The 19482-nt window shown below is 48.0% G+C and overlaps 2 protein-coding genes across 2 annotated transcripts in view; both read left to right on the top strand.

The window, feature by feature from the left end:
* Nucleotides 1–2850: 2850 nt before the first annotated feature.
* On the top strand, nucleotides 2851–12165 carry LOC311369679 (uncharacterized protein; the record flags this gene model as incomplete). Its single annotated transcript, XM_084487900.1, has 9 exons — nucleotides 2851–2942; nucleotides 3693–3894; nucleotides 4248–4473; nucleotides 5168–5233; nucleotides 5399–5511; nucleotides 5900–6094; nucleotides 6809–6911; nucleotides 10390–11708; nucleotides 12112–12165. 9 exons carry the CDS (start codon nucleotides 2851–2853, stop codon nucleotides 12163–12165), a joined length of 2370 nt encoding a protein of 789 aa, XP_084344026.1.
* A 1038-nt stretch (nucleotides 12166–13203) lies between these two features.
* Nucleotides 13204–19482, top strand: part of LOC311369756 (voltage-gated inwardly rectifying potassium channel KCNH7-like) — a gene marked incomplete at both ends in the record, with an annotated part of 61889 nt that continues 55610 nt past the window's right edge. The window contains 1 exon segment of the mRNA XM_084487964.1: nucleotides 13204–13279. Coding sequence (XP_084344090.1) covers nucleotides 13204–13279 — 76 coding nt within the window.

Genomic DNA, 19482 nt, shown 5'->3' with positions numbered 1-19482 from the left:
AAATGACATCAGAAAGCCAGTCTACCAACACACATCTAAAGGCCTACGTCAGTGGCTATATGTTCTCCTACTATTCACATAACCATGTTGTTTCTGTAGATGCAAACAGGCCTGTGCCTGAGTGGACACACAGTTCAAGATGAATGGAAACATCTTTCCGGAGTTTACATGTGGGTGGCAGAACTCGCACTGGAATGACGCAGATTAACGTAAACAGCAGCGTGGACAGACAATAGAAGGGTTTTAGTGGATAATAATATTACATACCAAGAGCCCTTTGCTGCCACTTTGATTTCCTAAACACCAGAAATAGAGCACTGGATTCATAAATAAAAGTGTTAAGTGTTGACGATTTAGTATAGGTAGAGCTAAACCTAAGTATTTAGTGAGACCAGCTGGTCAGTCATTGCAATCTGTTATCTTAGCCTGGCTAGCGCTGTACACTGAACACACATAAATGGGATTATATGATCAAAGCCCAAGTGAACCTGTGCTCTGTATGCTTAATATGATTAAAACCTAATGTACTGCTGCTCGGGGAGCCACCAGCTCTCTAATGCATTTTTAGGCCTGTAGTACACAGCCACGTAACAAATATTTACTGCCATTGGCACGTGGGCCTTTACAATTATTTAATGCCCCATCTAATACTTGCAACTCATTATCAGGAGCGGAAATGGGAAAAGTACATATAACATTGAATGATGAACAAATATTAATCAAATATATGGCTTTCCCCCCCCTGATCGCCCACCTACAAAGCTTAAGACTTATTCATCTGGTATTGTACCTATAACTACTTATCGTTTAACTGTTACCCCACCCAAAACATATTGCAAAGCCTCAATACAAAGTCAAAAACAAAAATGTGAACACATTCAATGTAAGCAAAAAAAATGTATAGAAACATCATTCACTCATCTGAAATGTACATTTTAAGGATTCATTTAATTATTTGCACAAACATCATCACAGCAGAGCCCAACTTTAAATACATCGTGGCAAATTACAATGGGCATTGTCAAAAAGGAGTAGATAACAGCATGTTATCATCTCTGTGTGTGCGTGTGTGCGTGTGTTTGTGTGACACACAATCCACATTGAGTCAGTGATGTCATCCCCTGAGTGGGAGGAGGCAGACTCCGTGGAAGGCATGGATAAACAAGGATTAGTGGGAAGGAACACTTGCTCTCCTTCTCTCCGGCCCCGACCACTTCGGTAACACCCAACGGCTGTCAACAGAAAATGGAAAACGTCAGCTCATCCAGGTACGCATCTAACACTTATATTTTTGCTTTAAGTAGGCCATAACGTCTCGTCTATACGACACAGGCTAAACGAAAGAGACACGTGTGAACTTAAAAAAAGGAAAACCACTAATCCTTCTTACTCGAGGAACCATAATCTTGTCTAGAGTCCCGAGTTAGACAGTCCTTGCCCGGCGTGGTTGCAGACAACATGGCTCTCTTGTAGACTATTTGGCAATCAGTAAGTGGATGGTTAAAGTTTGTCAGTTAATGTTTACTGTGACTACCGGGTGTAACATATTGATATTTAATTACAGTCATTAAAAATAACAATCACTTATATAGCCTTAACTAGAACATTTGACTTTCTTTTTTTAACAAGTGTGAACAGTATTTTCTACCTAGTCAACTGTTCAATCCATTTCAAACGGGAGGTGCGTGGCGGTTCTCCGTGGCGTGCGTTCAGCCATGCCTGCACCTTGGCTGCAGGGTGTTAGTCCGTGAACACATGATTTAATTTGAACAGCTGACTGTGAAAACGTGCTCCAGTGAACCGGACCTTAGGATACACCCGAGTGCGGTCACAGAGGCAACCGCGATTGAGTGATTTGATCAGAGAATTGTTTTTTTTTTACCATGTGGGATGGCCCACATTGTAAGAAACATACATTCTATTATACACACACACACACACTCTAATATATATATATATATATATATAACATTATATTTTTACATTTTCAAAATGTGGAAGCCTCAAAGCATAACTATATGCAATGTCTTGGCTTACTTTTTGGAGTTTATTTTATAATATAAATAAGTTGCCTCTGGGTAATCTAGGTAATTGGCATTCACCCAGGAAGGCTTGACTTTCACGTTGACATTAAATGTTGGGCATTACAATCAGTCCGACTGGTTCTCACGGTTCTAGTTCACTCCTTAAGGGAAGCAACAAACAAGGTACAAGTTGTAAATAAATATAAACGGGTGTCTGTCACTTTTTTAGTAAACCATGAATTATTCCAGAATGAGAAACTCCACACAGGCTGAAAAAGGGCTTGTACAGCATGACGTCACATCGCATTGGCCGCCTCCATTTTGGAAGCATAGGAAGTTTTGTGTTGGTAATGAATGCAAGTTTTTTTTTTTTTGTCATTTCGTTTAGTTATTAATGTAAAGTTATCTGCCAAACCGTTTCTCATGTGAGACGATGACGAAGCAGAGTTCGTATTAGCCTAGGTGACGGTATATTTACGTTGAATTAAGATAGTACTACAACTCTGGGGTCCAACAGAAAAACTCCCATGATGCATTGGTGATGTACAAACCCATTTTAAAAAAAGGCCTCGCGCCATAACCACGTTACCATGGCATCCTTTAAAATCAGTGTGGGCGGTTATAAAAGGCATCTCACGTTCTCACGCCCCCACTATGTCAGACCGGCCGGGTCGGACCTGTCTATCACGCTGCTAAAGCGGACGGGTACATCAATAATATAAATAATACACACAAGAACACAGAGTAGGCTCACGACCACACTCTCACTCCCCCGCCAGGTGTCCCAGATAGCCCGCCGCGGTGTCAGCACGATCTGCATGTCGCTATGGAGGACCAGGGGGACCCCGGGGAGAGGGACCACGGTCTGTCCGTGGTGCTGCCCTCGGGGCTGGAGAGGACCGTCACGGTGCACGGCAGGTAGGGCCGTCTTGAATACCCTCTGGTCCGGTCGAGAGCGACGATAATTGCCCGTTTGGACGTTGTTCGGTACTCCTTCGTAAAACTAAAATGACAGGCTGTCCGGTAGGTTTGGTAGTAGTACGACTGCAATGTGTTTCGCAATTAGTTCCGGGCAGCAACACGTGTTGGAGCGGAACTGACCTTGAGTGTCCCGGTGATGGGCGGTTGGGCTCTCCTCTGTGAGTCGAGTCATTCGCCTCAGCTCACCAGTGCCGGCTCTTTCGGCTCCCGAGAAGCTCTTTGATTGTTATTGTTTTTCCACAGAATGTGTTTTAATATCTGGTGTGAAGGGCCCATTTAATGTGAGGATGAATTATATAATGGTTGTCATTGTTGTAATGTAAGCTATGCAGGGGAGTATTTTGTTTGGTTGGTTACAATTATACATGTCATGGCTGGACATTAGGCCACAGTAATGAAAACGTTGCATACTTCAGTTTTTTTAAATATAATTTCAAAATTCATCAATATCCTAACATGGACTGAATTATGTCATAATATTGTCATATAACCCTGTCTTACATTTCAACATTAGATATGTAGGCCTAAATGAAATGTATCAACAACTTATCATCCAGGCAAAAAACTGTTGTTAATTTGCCTTGCTACTGCTACAGGTGACTATGTGAATGTGTTGCTTCAGCCCGGTGACAACATGAATGCTCGGTTGCTAATAGCGAGGTGACGGCATGAATCGTGTGTCCACAGTAAACCCGTGATAGACCTTCTGGTCACGCTGTGTGCAAAGTACCACCTCAACCCCTCGGACCACACCGTGGAGATCCTGTCGCACAACAAGAACCGAGTCTGCTTCAAACCCAACTCTCTGATTGGCTCCCTGGAGGCAGACACCATCGTGCTGAAACCCAAAGTGGCCGAGGACAAGGCCAGGAGGCCTTACACACCAGAGGTCAACAAAACAGCAACCTTTTTACCACAAAAGACGTTATAATAAGGAAGACTATGAGAAAAATAATAGTGTGTGTGTGTGTGTATATATATATATATATAAATTGATAAATATTTACCAGTACGCTCATTTAATCATTATTTCAGTGTATGCAAATTTCCTGAACCTTTCCTGTAACTTTCATTGATAAATAAGTGTTCATGTTCATAATATAGTTTTAGCTAGATTTCCACTCAAAAGTAAAATGTCTGAGAAATCTATAAATCTATATAGAAATACACTGAGTTTTACGGTTATGGTAAGTGAGTTTACCTGCTCGACTTAAAGTCTAACGTACTTCTAACTGTTGACAGGCGACGGTCCGTCTTCTGGTGAACTACAGGAAGTCCCATAAGACGGTGGTGCGCGTGAGTCCCCGCGTGCCGCTAGGGGACCTGGTGTCGGCCATCAGCCAGAAATGCGAGTTCCAGCCGGCGTCGACGGCTCTGCTGAGAGACGCCCAGACCCAGGAGCCTTTGGACCTGAGCAAGTCCCTTAATGACCTGGGGATCAGGGAGCTGTTTGCCAAAGACACAGCCGGTGAGCAGCTCGGACGCTTTAACGGTGTACACTAAGAAGGGAGTACAGGGATCGCCTCGCAATCACCGCCTCCATTTTGGAAGCATAAGAGCATTGAAATGTTAGTTATTGTGTTTGTATTGAAACTTTTTGGCCATTGATGAGTAGTAACAAATCATCAAAAATTTGTCATTATGGATGGACATTGGTGTGTTGACTGTCAAAACCTTTCTCATGCTAGAGGTAGCAAAATTAAGTTTTCATTAGCCTAGGTTATGGTATAGTTTATTTAAGTTTTCACTTCAGTGCTCTCAAAATGTTGGACGATCACTAACTAAACCACTATGATGAATTCTGATGTACAAGCCCTGTCGTTTATGCAGAGGCCAACCTGCCAAACTAAAGACTTGATGATGGCTTGTGCTGGTTACGATGTTCTCTGAAACCATCTATTTCAAACAGTTCCTTAACTTCTCCACTAGTTCTAAAAATAAAGTTATACTCTATTTTTTTGTAAAATAATATTTTTCATTGTATGGATGTTACCCAAAAAATACATAGCCTTCCTGTTTTGGAAGGGGGGGGGTGGGGTGAAATTGCAGTTGATGCAACTACTGCAACGTCTTGGCTTTCAACACGTATAGAACACGTGTTCTATACACACACACCTGAATGCTAATCAAGTTGTCCTTCTGCTCTGAAACGGCAGCAGCAGCAGTAGCAGAAGCGTCCATTGAGGTCCTCCACGCAACAGAGACACCCAAGACGGATCCACCAACAGGTACCACACACTCGCCATACGTTGCCTGATGCGTCTCAGGACCGGATGACTGTCTGCGCTGTTGAACGGGAGACTGAACGGGAGACTGTTTCGAAAGGCATGTGATTGTGAGCGTGTTTTATTGATTGATACATTTTTAAAGACTGCTGGGTAAACGTTTGGCAGTCGTTGACGTGTTTGACACAGGGTGTGGGGAAGGCCAGCAGCCCTCCAGAAACGAGAAGAAAAGGGGGGCAAACATCGGATTCCTCAGTTTGTTCCGGAGAAAGAAAGACAAGGTAGGCGACAGAATTCAGACCCTGAGGTTTGATGCTAATTGTTCCTTTCATAATATTCAAAACATATCGTTTTACTTGTGTTACACTTTTATGTCGGGGGGGATATCCACAAATAACAACAAACCCCACCTTAGTCATCTCAGAGCGGACCCAAACTATATTTTACTTTGTCTCGATAATGATGTGTTCAGTACTACTGACCGTATCATTAGCGAGACAAAGTAAAATATAGATTTGTTGGGGGAAGAATTAGCATTCTACTGACTCAGTACAACGCTAATTCTTCTCCCAACAAATCCTGCATGCGAGCATCTCTCCAACATGGCAACCTGAATTGAACGTTAGTCTTAATGGCAGGACTAAGCGCCGTGCTTTCCCTGCTCTGTAGGACGGCCGGGTGTACATGCCCGTACCGCAGGATCCCCAGGACGCGCCGTCAGTCCGGGCCAGCACCCTGGGACTCTGCTCCGCTGACCCGCCCACGCCCTGCACCACCAAGAAGAGGCCCGCCCCTCGGCCGCCCATCACGGCGTCCCAGAGCGTGCCGGACAACATGAGCGGCCACCGGGTCACAGAGCCCCAGGTAACCGGGCTGGGGCGTCGGGCATGTTGGGTACATTCCTCGTTGAACCACCATTGTAGGACAAACAAGACTTATTCAGTGTCCTAACACGTGATGAACTCAGAACGTTTAGGTTTAGGTGTTGGATTATGGGTGGTTAGTATTAGGTTTTTCAATTGAGTCATTTAGGTTTGAATGGTTAAGGGTGTACACTTCCCATGATGCATTTGTTATGGTTAAATGTAGGTATTGGATGAATGCGGGTTAGGGCTCGTCATGTAGTTTCCGATGGTTTTCATGAGTTGTTAAGTTTCAAGTGATAGAGACTTGTTTTGGACATGGTTAGGTTTAGGTAAGGGGTTTGGGAAGAGCCTTTCATTGTGACACATGGCTTGAAGTTAGGGTTCATTCCTTGTGGTTGCCATGGTGAGAACAGCATGTGTCTTTGGATAATAACTTTGTGTTTGAACTGTACTCAAATATTTGTACAGTTAGATCATGACATTTGTCTCACGCATATAAAATGGCGCCTACAGCACCAGGATTAAAATTAGACAAATAAGTGTTTCTGGAAAGCCAAGATCACAGCACCCACCGGAGGTCAGCCGTTAACGTCACATTAGCAACCCAAACTAAAACAGAAAAAAATGAAATAGCCTAAAACGGCTACTGTGACGTAACCGCCCCAGACCAGTGTTGGTGACGCCCCGACTGTCTCTCTGTGTCTGCGTCCAGAGCTCTGCCGACACGACCTTGAGGAGGACCAAGAGGAGAGCACCGCTACCCCCCTGCGCCGATTCCCACGCCAGCCTGCCTGCCGACGCTGAGGGGAGTGCAGGTAAACAAACGGTCGACCGCAGCCGCGAAGGAGCCTCCTTTAAAGGAGCCTCCTGTTAAAGGGGCCTTGTGTTGGTTTAAGCTCTGCAGGACAGGCTGCACCCAAGTTAGTGTTTTTTATAAGTTCGTTAACCTTTCTCACTCTAGTGGACTGTTGCCTTTTTTTTTTATCAAGATGGTAAATGATAGAATAGGTGTGTGTGTGTGTGTGTGTGTGTGTGTGTGTGTGTGTGTGTGTGTGTGTGTGTGTGTGTGTGTGTGTGTGTGTGTGTGTGTGTGTGTGTGTGTGTGTGTGTGTGTGTGTGTGTGTGTGTGTGTGGACAATAAGTGTCAGTTACAGTAACAAGGTTAGGGTCGGGTAACGCAAAGTCAAAATGAAGGTTAGGTTTGACAATGTCCTCCTGTGGGAGTGTTAGACTCCCAGTTGAAAGGTTCTCGGTTCGATTCCCCATGTCTGCACTGCTGCCCGCCTGTAGGCATCCTTGAGAAACATGCGTAAAGTCGTATGTATGAACATCTGCTTAAGGACCTGATGGTAAATAGGTTGTGGTATTATTGCACAAGCAGCCTACCATTTACCCCGCGCCCCCTTGTGGCGAGGGGGAAGCATTGTAGATGAAATGCAGCCAACGCCTAATCACCATAGATCGTTTTATCAGTAATCTGAGGGTGGGTCTATTTGGAGTAGTGCGTTCCAATCCCCCCCCAACACACGCTAGAGTTACATGAGGTCAGGAAGGCGGGGGGGGGCAGAAGTTTAATAAAGATTAATATGTCATGTCGAATGGCACCAAATTGCAGCGTAAGGAGTTTAAATCCACTTGACTGCGTGGCATTCTGTCAGTCGACCCCTTTAACCCCTTCACGTTGACCCCCCCCCACCCCCCTACCTCGAGGGCGCTTCATGAAATGTTTGAGGTCCGAGCCGAGGTCGAGATTAATCTGTCTTTTGTCTGAGGCTGTAAATCCTCATGCCTAAATAAGTCTGATGTGCCTTTTCTTTACCCCGGCCGGGTTCACCATCACTTGACCCCGCCCTTGTTCATTTGACTGTTTTATTCATTGATTCATAGGCTCGTGCTACTCAAGGCAAGGCCATTTTGCCATTGGGTTAAATATAATTAGCTAGATGTTTTTTTTTTTTGGGGGGGGGGTTCTCTTATAGAGTTCGTTCTAATTGCTACGGCAATCGTTCGTTCTAATTGCGATCGTGTGTGTGTGTGTGTGTGTGTGTGTGTGTGTGTGTGTGTGTGTGTGTGTGTGTGTGTGTGTGTGTGTGTGTGTGTGTGTGTGTGTGTGTGTGTGTGTGTGTGTGTGTGTGTGTGTGTGTGTCATCGTCAAACCGATGCGTTGGCACAAATCCATAGTGAAAACGTGACCGCCGTCCCCCTGCTTGTTGATCGCTCTTCCGCCCAGCGCTGCCACGACCTTGTCCTCCTACACATGTCCGAGCAGCCGCTGAGACCGGGAGTACGCGCTGTTGGAATAGTTTGCCCAGCGCTCTTGACGCCTTCTTCATTAAAGCGGGGGGGGTTCAGCTATGTAGCGTAGCGAACACGCGCGACAAGGCTGTGTCAACTCACAACTTGCGCAAATGCGGAACTTGTCGACGCATCCGCTCGGCCGCAAGCTAACGTACACCGATCGTAATGCGTTGCTACATCATTAAGTCGTGAAATGTATCGAGTCGAAACGACGGCGATGACAAAGGGACATGTTTACTTGCACACGAACGTAACTCCCGCACGGTACATTTTAGACTGGTGAAGTACGTACGAAAACAAACAAGAGGCGATTTACAAGGGGCGGACATACAGCAGCAACAAGCACAGACATTCTTGACTGCTGCTCGCTCAGCGTTGGTGTTTGCGGGGAGTTGGGTGGGGGGCTGGTGTTTGTGTTGGTGGTGGTGGAGGTGGTGGTGGTGTCCGTCCATAATCGGGTGTTTTTCTCCTTCCAGACTCGGATGTAACCCTAAGGGGGGGTTGAATGAGGAGGGGCCGGGGGGGGGGTTCCTCCTGCTGTCTCCTTTTTTTTTTTTTCTCCTCCTCCAACCTCCTCTGCTGTTGCTGTCCGTCCAAGCATCACCTCTTCCTCCTCCTCCTCCTCCTCCTCCTCCTCTCTCGGGCTTCCCTCGCATGCGGCCGTGGTCTCCTCCTGTGTCTGCTTTGTCCTTCGCATGCTGTCCTGTGGGTGTTAACGTGTGTGTTTGTGTGTGTGGTTTAGGTTTTGATTGTTTTTGTGGTTTATTTTGAGGCTTGTAGCACGCTGCCATTGTGTGGCGTTCACTGGCAGCGCCCCTCTCTGTTTGTTAGTAGTTCTTGTTCGTCAAACTGATTTGCAACTGCTTTTCTGCAACTGCCTTTCCTAGTATGTGTATTTTGCTTGCTTATTATTTTGTAAAAGTTTGTTAACATTTCTCACTCTGGTGGACTGTTGCCTTTTTTTGATCAAGATGGAAAACAATAGAATTCTTTTTTTTTTATTGCATTTTCTTACATCCAATAGGACATCGTGTATGTGACAATTTTTTGTCATTTGTCATCGTGTATGTGACAATTTTTTGTCATTTCAACAAATTTGTCATTTGTTCTTTCTGAAGTTGTGTGTGTGTGTGTGTGTTTCGACAAGAAGTATAAGTTATAATAACAAGTTCTCATCATAAAACAGTGTTAGAATCATGTACCCTAAGGTGTTGTCGGTATTAACTTACTGAGCGATCTAATGTTAATAAAAAGAGATCAAGTCTTCACAAACCAGATTCCAACGTGTCCTCTAGTTTCTCATCTGACCCGATGCGTGGCTTTTACCAGTCATTGGCCATCAGACCCGTGGTTGCAGCTAGCCATTGGTCCAGCCAGCTGCCCGTTCCTCCCTTCAACTAACAATCCGCCCAATCACAAGCTGTGATTGTCCTGCCCAAACTGTTGGGTCCCTCCCCCAGGCTCTCTTGTATGATCACAGTGTCGCAAGAAGAGACTGGAAATCTTGGCGATCATGTTTAAAACATTAATTTAGACTTAGTCATTCAGCTGATGCTGTTTTCATATTCGGGTGATGAGATGACTATGAATCACCTCAATGACACTGAAACGTGTTTCCAATGGAATAGGATGATGTGTTAATTATTGGCACAGTCTGACAGGCCTACAGAACCATAATGATGGCCATTGTAATTGGTTACGCCTTGAATTGAATTTAGTTTAAATTGATTAGGGCATCAAAGAAACTTGGCAAGAAAATCCCATTTCTTTTAAAGGATATGGATATCATTGTGATGTATCGCGTGTCTTTTCGGAGACTTTATGATGACTGTTGACATCTGTCTTAATGAATAAATGAAAAACTAATCTAAACCAACACACAAAACAACAGTCAAGGTGGTGCGGCTATCCACCCGATTCTTAAACGCCATTCACATCCACAACACAACTCAACTTCGTCCGTATAACGTTTTGAAAGTGTGCCTTGCCTTTCAGGGACTTCTAACGCCGTCCGCGCGTGGGAGCTGAGGACGCAGGGCGACTCCGCCACCAGCAGCAGAACGGGCTCCCCGCTCCCCTCCTCTCCATCCTCCTCCTCCTCCTCCACCATCTCCTCCTCTGCCCAGCTCCTGCCCCCACCCCAGGACGACGATGGCGGCGGCTGCGACTCGCTCGCGCCCGAGCCCCAACGTGCGGCCAAAGAGCTCCCCCAGGGTCTCCCCGCCCTCGCCCAGATCATCACCTCCTCCCTGTCCGATGGGACGCTGCGGGACCGACGTGGCGACGCCCCTTCTTCAAAATCGCACGGCCACGAAGACGGCGAGGAGGACTCCGTTACCCACGAGCCATCGCTGGGGCCCAAGTGTGTGGTCGGCGGGCGAGGAGGCGGCGGCGGCGGCGGTGGCACAGACCCCCACCCGGAGCAGTGGGGGGACGCGGTGCAGAGGAAGGGGATGACCACGTTCAAGGTGGTGCCCTCGAAGAAGCACCGGCTCTACGAGGTGGACCAGGCGGCGCTGGTCGTCCCGACCGGCGTCGACCGGACGTCGAGCCCCAGGAGGGACCTGGAGGTCGGGGAGAGTCGGCCCGACGGCGAGCCCCCGGGGAGCCCGGAGCCCCGGACCCCTTCTCGGGCCGACCGCGACGGCGTCAACGACCCCGACGCGCCCGACGGGGGTGCCCGGAGCTCGCCGGCGGCCCCTGGCCCCGAGCGGGTCCAGGGAGAGGTGGGCGTCTCTCAGGGGGAGCCGGCCAGCCCTTCCCCGCAAGACGCCGGAGCTGGAGCCCGGAGCGCGGCGGCGGAGGCGGACGGGCCTAGTCCTGAACCCGGGATAGGGGCCGTCCAGGGGGGGGAGGAGGAGGAGGAGGAGGTGGTGGTGCGTGGTATGGAGGTCAGGGAGGTGATCCGTGAGGCGGCGGGGAAAGACAAGGGCGTCCTAAAGGAGGAGATCCAGGAGGACGGGGACCGCGACGAAGTCCCCCCCGACGACAACGACGACGACGAGGAGCACTTCCCTCCGCCCCCTCCGCCCGTTGCCTACGACGACCGGGACGGCGTGCCGGACGAACGCGCGGCCCTGCTCCGGTCGCCTTCCGCCCTTCCTTCCCCGCCGCCGCCGCCGCCGCTGCCGTCGTCCTCCTCTCCCGCCCAGACCCCGGCGAAGGACGCCTCGTCGTCCCCCCTGAAGCGGGTCGGCGCCGCCCCGTCGCGCTTCGCCCAGGCGGTGGCGCAGGCGGTGCAGCGGACGCGCTCGGCCCAGGCCCGGGGGCGGGGCTACGGGAGCCTGTTCAGGGGCCGCTCCGGAGCCGACCCGGTAAGGGGAGCTCTGATTGGATCGTTGGGCTCCAGGACGGTTTTGGACTCGCATGTGTTCATGGTATTAAATGTGACTTCAACACGAGACCGATATGGAGCACGTTATGGTTGCAGTGTACAACTGCCTGGTCGTTACGTTAATAGTACGGCGTGGTGTGTATATATTGAGGTATGGTGTTAGAGTAGAACTTGCTAGGGCATATTATCTTCAAAATTCATATTCATGCAATTTCAGGGAGTCAATTTCTTAATTTCATGACTTTACGATGCCACTCAAAGATGGTCGATCATTTGGAATTGTTTAGCCTAGATATCTAATATAGATCGATAGGGATAGATATATAGATGCACAGCCCATATCGATATTACATTCTCTCTCTCTCTCGCTCTCTCTCTCTCAGGTGCCCACCTGGCTGCCCCAGTCTTCGGTCAACAGCGGCTCCTGCCTGGGCTGACCTAAACGGGGGGCGGGGGGGGCCGCAGGTCGCCATGGAGACGGAGCCTCACCCCGGTTAGCCTCGAATGACTTCATTCAAAATGTCACCTTTTGAAATGTTTTCTTTTCTTAACCTTTTTAGTTTTGGCACGCTATGGATTTTCCCCGTCCCGTGTTTGTGACTCTTGTTCACACAGTGAACGTAAACATCATTTTTTTTTTTGTTATCGCCATGACCAAAGGCATGGCACGCCAGAGGCTGAGCGCATAGCTTCCTGTTTAGAGCCTCACTTCCTGTTTGCTCCTTTTACTTCCTGTTTCAGTTTCTCTTAAGAGAACGTATGCGTGACATGAAAGTATTTATTTTGTTTTTTGTTTCGGGGGGCTTTTCTTGTGTTTCGAGATAAACACAACGTGGACCTGAGGTCAAACGTTGCTCTCGAGAATTGTATTTGCGTTTTGTTATTTATGCTGTGAAATACAGTGGAAGTGACCCTGTGTTTAACATACAGGGCTGTATAATGCAAGTGTGTTTTCAGCCACTGGATGGCAGTGTTGGCTGCTGATGAACATGAGGGTCATGTGTTGAATGAAAGCGTTCTGAGACACTGGTTAGGGCCTAATATATTTACAGCCCTGTTATCCTAAGTAAAGCATTATATGCAATGTGTACAAGGTGCACTCTAATTTCCTTTCAACGCACATTTCTATGTCCATGCAATACTGCAAAGAGATTACATACACGTGTCCATATATAAATATAGACTAATAAACTTCACAAAGAGATGTGTTGACGGCCCGACGAATAATAAACCAATATAACAACAATGATTCCAAGTTTGAAGTTCAGTCCGTGAAATTTCAACCGCTCGGAATAAATTCCACTTTTTCTTCTTTTTATTTCTAATATTGTTTCACACACTGGGTATATGCGCGTCGAAACTGACCGCAGCACTCGCGGCGATGCTCGGCGAAGTTGGCCTCTGCGAGGGTGCCAAAAGAAATCTGCGGTATTATTTCTAGGTATTGATTTTCTGGCCCTGGCCTGGGAGCCGCGATGGGGAGCGCTGGTACGCGCAGTGAGAGTCCACAGCCAAAACCGCCCCTGGCCAAAACCCTCCTCATCTTCCCGGGTGGGCAAGCTTCAAGTCTCTCTCTCTCTCTCTCTGTCTCTGTCTCTGTCTCTGTCTCTGTCTCTCTCTCTCTCTCTCTCTCTCTCTCTCTCTCTCTCTCTCTCTCTCTCTCTCTCTCTCTCTCTCTCTCTCTCTCTCTCTCTCTCTCTCTCTCTCTCTCTCCGTAAGAGGAAGGGAAGGAAAGGAAAGGAAAGGAAGGGGGGGGGGGGGGGGGGGGGGGGTGGGCGCGATATGCGATGGAATGACGGCGGGGACGCGACCTTCGACCCCCCCGCTGTTGGGTTGCCACGGCGGCGGCCCTCCCCAGGAGGGGTCACCTGGACCTCAAGGGCACGGCGGTGTCACGCGGCTGTTGTCATGGAGAATGCCATTAGTGTCCCGAAGGGAGGAGAGCTCCCGAGAGAGAGAGCTGGAGGAGAATGCTCGCACGCCCAGAAGGGAGATAAAGATGATCTTAATGTTAGTGGCAACTCTGGCCTTACACGTGTGTGTGTGTGTGTGTGTGTGTGTGTGTGTGTGTGTGTGTGTGTGTGTGTGTGTGTGTGTGTGTGTGTGTGTGTGTGTGTGTGTGTGTGTGTGTGTGTGTGTGTGTGTGTGTGAGATCTCCACCGTATGCTGATTCAACGCAACACGCGCAAAGGTAGCGTGTTTTCGCCCCTCCGTCCCGTCGCGGGACATCAGGTTTGTCATTGGCCGAGTGCTGAACCCAAGTGCAGCTGTGCGCGACATTTAGATCATCACACGCAATGCCATGGCTCGGATGTTAGAGAGAGAGAGAGAGAGAGACTTGTAGAAACACACACACTGACAAAGAAAGGTGCACAAACGGAACATGTATACCAACGCACAAAAGCCACACACACACACACACACACACACTCAACTCAACGGCTACACACACAAAACCACACCCACTCACACTATACACACGCAAAAACCTATACTGCATACCAACACACACACACACACACTACAAACCAACACACACAAACCCACACACGCTACACACACACACAAACCGAAAGTGCACACCAACACGCACAAACAGCACACTACACACCAGCCCACAATGACACCCACGCACGCTAGAAACACACACACACACACATACACACACACACACACACACTCACCGCTCACGCACACAATAAGCTGATGCTAAATCAATAGGTGCGCTAGCAGCGTGGCGGCGGCGGCGGTAATGCCCGTTAATCATGCATGTATTCCTGCGTGTTCCCCTCCGTCGACGCGGCCGTGTGGGCCCGCCATCCGCCAGCGCTAGTGCTCCAGGTCATAAGGAACAGCTCCGCAACACACACACACACACACACACACACACACACACACACACACACACACACACACAGAGTGCACACACACACAGAGTGCACGCACACACACACACACAGAGCGCACGCATGCACGCACACGCACACAGCAGGCCCGCAGGCACACGGGCCCCCTGGGGGAGTGTGTGTGTGTGTGTGTGTGTGTGTGTGTGTGTGTGTGTGTGTGTGTGTGTGTGTGTGTGTGTGTGTGTGTGTGTGTGTGTGTGTGTGTGTGTGTGTGTGTGTGTGTGTGTGTGTGTGTGTGTGTGTGTGTGTGAACCGCGGGGCCGGTGCTAACGTATGGTTGTTGTTTACATGATGACACCTCTCTGCGCCTCAGCTCCTCTGGAATAATCGATACGTGAATCCCCCCCCGCTTCTGCACACACACACACACGCACACACACCATTCTTTCCCATTCACCTCGGGATCGCGTGCGGCTGTGCCGGCCTATAAGCGCGTTCTCCCTCCACCACCACCACCACCACCACCACAACAACTCCCTCCACCAACCCCATCACCGCACACACACTCCCCATAACACCGTGAGAGAGAGAGAGAGACAGACAGAGAGAGTGAAAGAGAGCGACAGAAAGCGAGAGAGAGAGAGATCGGTTGACCTTTGACCTCGGAACACACCCACAACTCACGCGATTCCCTATCTTGGCGGCGGCGGCGTGGGGCGGAACCACAGCCAGCGCCCGGGCCGCGTTGGTCGGTGCCAACGCCACGGCGGCCGGCGCCGCAGCGCGGAGCCGAGCTGCTTCCGGAGCACGGGGTCAAACACGAGGGAGGGGGGGGGAAATGGCGTTCAGGGTCCGTCTCTGAACCTGGCGGACCCCCGCAGACGTGACCTCTGGTGGAGGGCGGAACGCGTGGGACTTTGGGGAGGATATTCATGGTGGTTGTTGTTTTTTTTGTTTTCGTTTTCCCAGGACTGGTTGCTTCCGTGGTTGTGGTTGACCTACGACGACCAGTACAACTTTGGTTTTGTTTTGGTTTTGTTAAGTGGTTGTGTGTGTGTGTGTGTGTGTGTGTGTGTGTGTTTTTTTACAAAGGAGAAAACACAACGGGAGTATTTGCATAGGCTATTGATATATGGATGCAGTATTTCGTTATATCTTTCGTTATACAGAAAAAAAAAGGTATGTTATTGATGTTAAATCTCACCAACAGTAAAATATCAATCATTAACTCCATTTTAACCTAATACCTTTTCATTATGGAAAAAAACAAGTATTTTTCCTCTTCAAATGTTGACTGTAGCCAATTATTTTATATATATTCCCCATCAAACGTTGACTTCCTTTTTAAATAAATGCATAGGTTACTTAACGGCTTATGATGCAGTACCGTTGCAAAACCAAGAGGGGGCAGAGCAATCACTGATTTGGATTGGCGTTCATTGGCGCATGAGACATAATGGGGGGATAAAGTTGTATTAAACAATGATGTTTGATGTGACAATAATGTGACGTTACTGTTAATCATGACAGAAACAGTTGCTGTAACTGTTTGTCGCATTTTAAAGATGTCAACTTGCTTTTGTCGGTCCGTCTATAAGTCCGTCTGTCTGTGATTCCCTGGCCTAGAATTAACTCGTATCCATCTGATATGGGCGCATAGGACACAGCATCTAATGCAGTTTCGAGCACATAGACATATGTGCGTCACACGTTTTAATTTAAATTATATCATTGATGTATTTCCATAATAATCACAATAAATCATAATTCATTATTTAAATATTTGCGACTACACCGTCAACTCTCAGAGCAAACGTAGGCCTACTAAAACGTATCTCCACACGGTTATCTTTCCGACGCGAGGAGGTTATTTGAGTCATTTGCATAAACAAAACAATAAAGTGCGTCTGGACCAATGGGCGAGCAGCTCTGCGCGTGTCCGCCGTCCATTGTCTTCAATTTGTAGGCTAACATCCAATTCAATTCCCCCACAATTTCACATCCACGTTGTACTTCTTTTGTCGCACGTTATGTTCACGTCGTCTCAAAGAAAGGACCCTTCAAAACTATTGTTTATTACCAAACAGTTCTCTGCGTGTTGGGTCTAAAAGGCCTCTGGATGGAGCTGGTGGACTCGAAAAGTTTCCGGTGCAAAAAAAAAAGAGAAAGTAAAATATAAATATAATAATAACAACAACAACAGCAGAGTTGTAGGCTATTGTTTTTCTTTCTTTCTCTTTTTTTTAGGCTGCCCGCCATTAATAATTCATCCGCTTTTCCTCGATGCTAAAACAACAACAAACAGAACAACAGCTCAGATAATGTATTCAGTCAAAAGCTCATTGTCTGGAGGGGGAGGTGGGGGAGGGATGGAGGGGGGGGGGGGGGGGGGGGGACGGAGGTGGAGGGGGGGGGGGGGGGGGGACAGTGAGATGTGCACTGGAGTGAGACGATACAGAGGGCCCCCGACAGGGAGGCACGCGGTGTCACAAAACAAACGCCGAAAGGAAGGAGAGAAGAGAAAAATATATACGGGGATAGAGAGAGAGAGAGAGAGAGAGAGAGAGAGAGAGGGGGGGGGGGGGGGGGGGGGAAGAAAGAAAAAAGGAAAGACAAAAGAGAAACATTGAGTTTTATATAAGTCGTAAAAGCCCAATTACACGAATTAGAGCTTCCTCAAATGGAAGATTACGTGACTAATTTGTGAGTGCAATTTACTCGGGCTTATTATGGCCATTACTGTGTGTGTGATACATTAAAAAGTCTGTATTTTCAGGGTTAGGGTTCTGTCTGTGTGTGTTCATGTGAAGGCCTGTGTGTGTGTGTGTGTGCGCGCTCATGTGCACACGTGTGTATATGTGTGTGTGTGCGTTCATGTGTGTGTGTTCATGTGGGTTCATGTGTGTGTGTGTGTGTTCATGTGCGCGCATGTGTGTACATGTGTGCGGCGCATGTGTGTGTGTGTGTGTGTGTGCGATCATGTGTATGTGTTTATGTTCATGTTCGTTCATGTGTGTGTGTGTGTGTGCATGTGTGTGTGTGTCCGATCATGTGGGTGTGTGCATGTGTGTTAGATTCAATGACACACACACACACAGGCACACACACACGCACGTCGGCTACGTGGTGCCAATTCTGTTCACCGCCGTGTCTATTGACTCCGCTGACTCGCCTTAAATCTCTCTCCCTCTGTCAGCCCCCCACCCCCCCCTCACGGCCGGGCCCCTGAGCATCTGAACCGCTGCTCCTTGCATTACGCCACCGCGGGGGCCCCTGACTCATTCACTTCACAGCCGTCAAGCAAACGCACGGGAGAGGAAGGAAAAGGACAATGCAAGCTGCAATTAGCCGCCATTATTGGCTCCAATATGAGACACACACACACAGCACACACACACACACGTGCGCGCAGACACAAACACACACAGATGCAGTTGCGCGTGTGTGCACACCCTGGTCCCCAGGTCATGTGACGATGAGTTTTTAGTTTTAATGGCGGTGGACGCGCAATCTGCAGTGAGGTCTTTCCATTAGAGTGTGTGTGAGAGAGTCAGATAGTGTGTGTGTGTGTGTGTGTGGGGGGGGGGGGGGTTAATGAGAGAGACAGAGAGAGAAAGAGAAGCGCAAGAGAGAGAGAGACTGTGTCTGTGTGTGTGTGTATGTTTAAAAATATAATGCTGTTTACCCTCACGATACACACACATACACACATATATACAGACCCAATGCACACACACGTGAACACACACAGTTGACTTAATAAAGTAGGATCAGGGCTCAAACATTGGAATAAAGGCCCACAATTCTCCCCTGTCGTCTCCTGCTCCGTGTTTGGATCTCAGACATGTCTGGCAGACATTTTCCATTGATTTTTCCATTTATATCTCTTTCTTGTATCACTAGCACGGCAGTCATATTTATAGACTATATGCTCCGGCCTATCAGCTCTATTGTCCTGTAACTTAGGCTCTATTATAGCCTAAGCCCCATTGCTAGCCAGCGTGGCGGTCCTATATATGTATTTATTAGCGTTTTCCGTTTGCTTTCCCCACCTTTTATTTTGTCTTTATTTGTTTCCCCGCTGTTGTTAGCGTTCCTGTTGGTTCCCTGGGCTGCGTTCCCCCTCCAGGTTCCCTCTCTGCTCTGCGTTAAGGGAGTTTTTCCTTTGCCCTTTATAGGGCTAAGGGTTAGCAGTCGTCTCAAATGTAGGGCTTGTGCAGCCCTTTGAGACTGTAACCGTGATTAAGGGTCGATACAAATAAAAATGGCTTGTTTAGCGTCGTTGCTTACTCTCTTCAACCTCGTGGCTATGACCGGACGTTTAATTTATCGCGTCTTTCGTTTTGTTTAATCGCATTCCTGGCGCTAGGCGCTACGCTTTTTCGCTAACGTTTTCCTTTTTCCGAGCTAGCTCATCGGATCCGAAACGCGGCTGTCATCTCGCTTTCCCTTCTTTGTCGGGAGAAAGGCCGGGTACCTCTCCCAAGAGTTTGACAGAAATTGTTTGTGGAAAAAAAAAAAGGGTCAATAAATGGAAAGAAACAAAACTGAAAAAATAAACGGGTCACGGAGTTGTTTTATCTGCCGGAGCCGTCTTCTTTTTCTTCTCATTCTGTGATGGTCGTAAAAAAAAACATTTGTTTAACCTCAAGGTCTTCAGACACGACATGTTCAACGTGGTAGTAACAAGCTAGCTAAAACAAAAACAAAACCAAAAAAGATATATATATATATATATATATATATATATATATATATATATATTTGATATGTTGTAATGTTATCTGGAAGGGAGTGGAATGTATTGGGGGAGAGCCAGGCAGTTCTTTGGCGGCTGAACACCCTCTTAGTCTCCACCAGCGGAAAAAAAAAAAAAAAAAGTATCCGGGAGATAAGGTATTAAGAAGA

This window comes from Micromesistius poutassou (assembly GCF_964030765.1).
Source record: "Micromesistius poutassou genome assembly, chromosome: 24".
In the NCBI taxonomy this organism is placed as follows: domain Eukaryota; kingdom Metazoa; phylum Chordata; class Actinopteri; order Gadiformes; family Gadidae; genus Micromesistius; species Micromesistius poutassou.
This window is presented reverse-complemented; position numbering and strand designations above follow the sequence as displayed.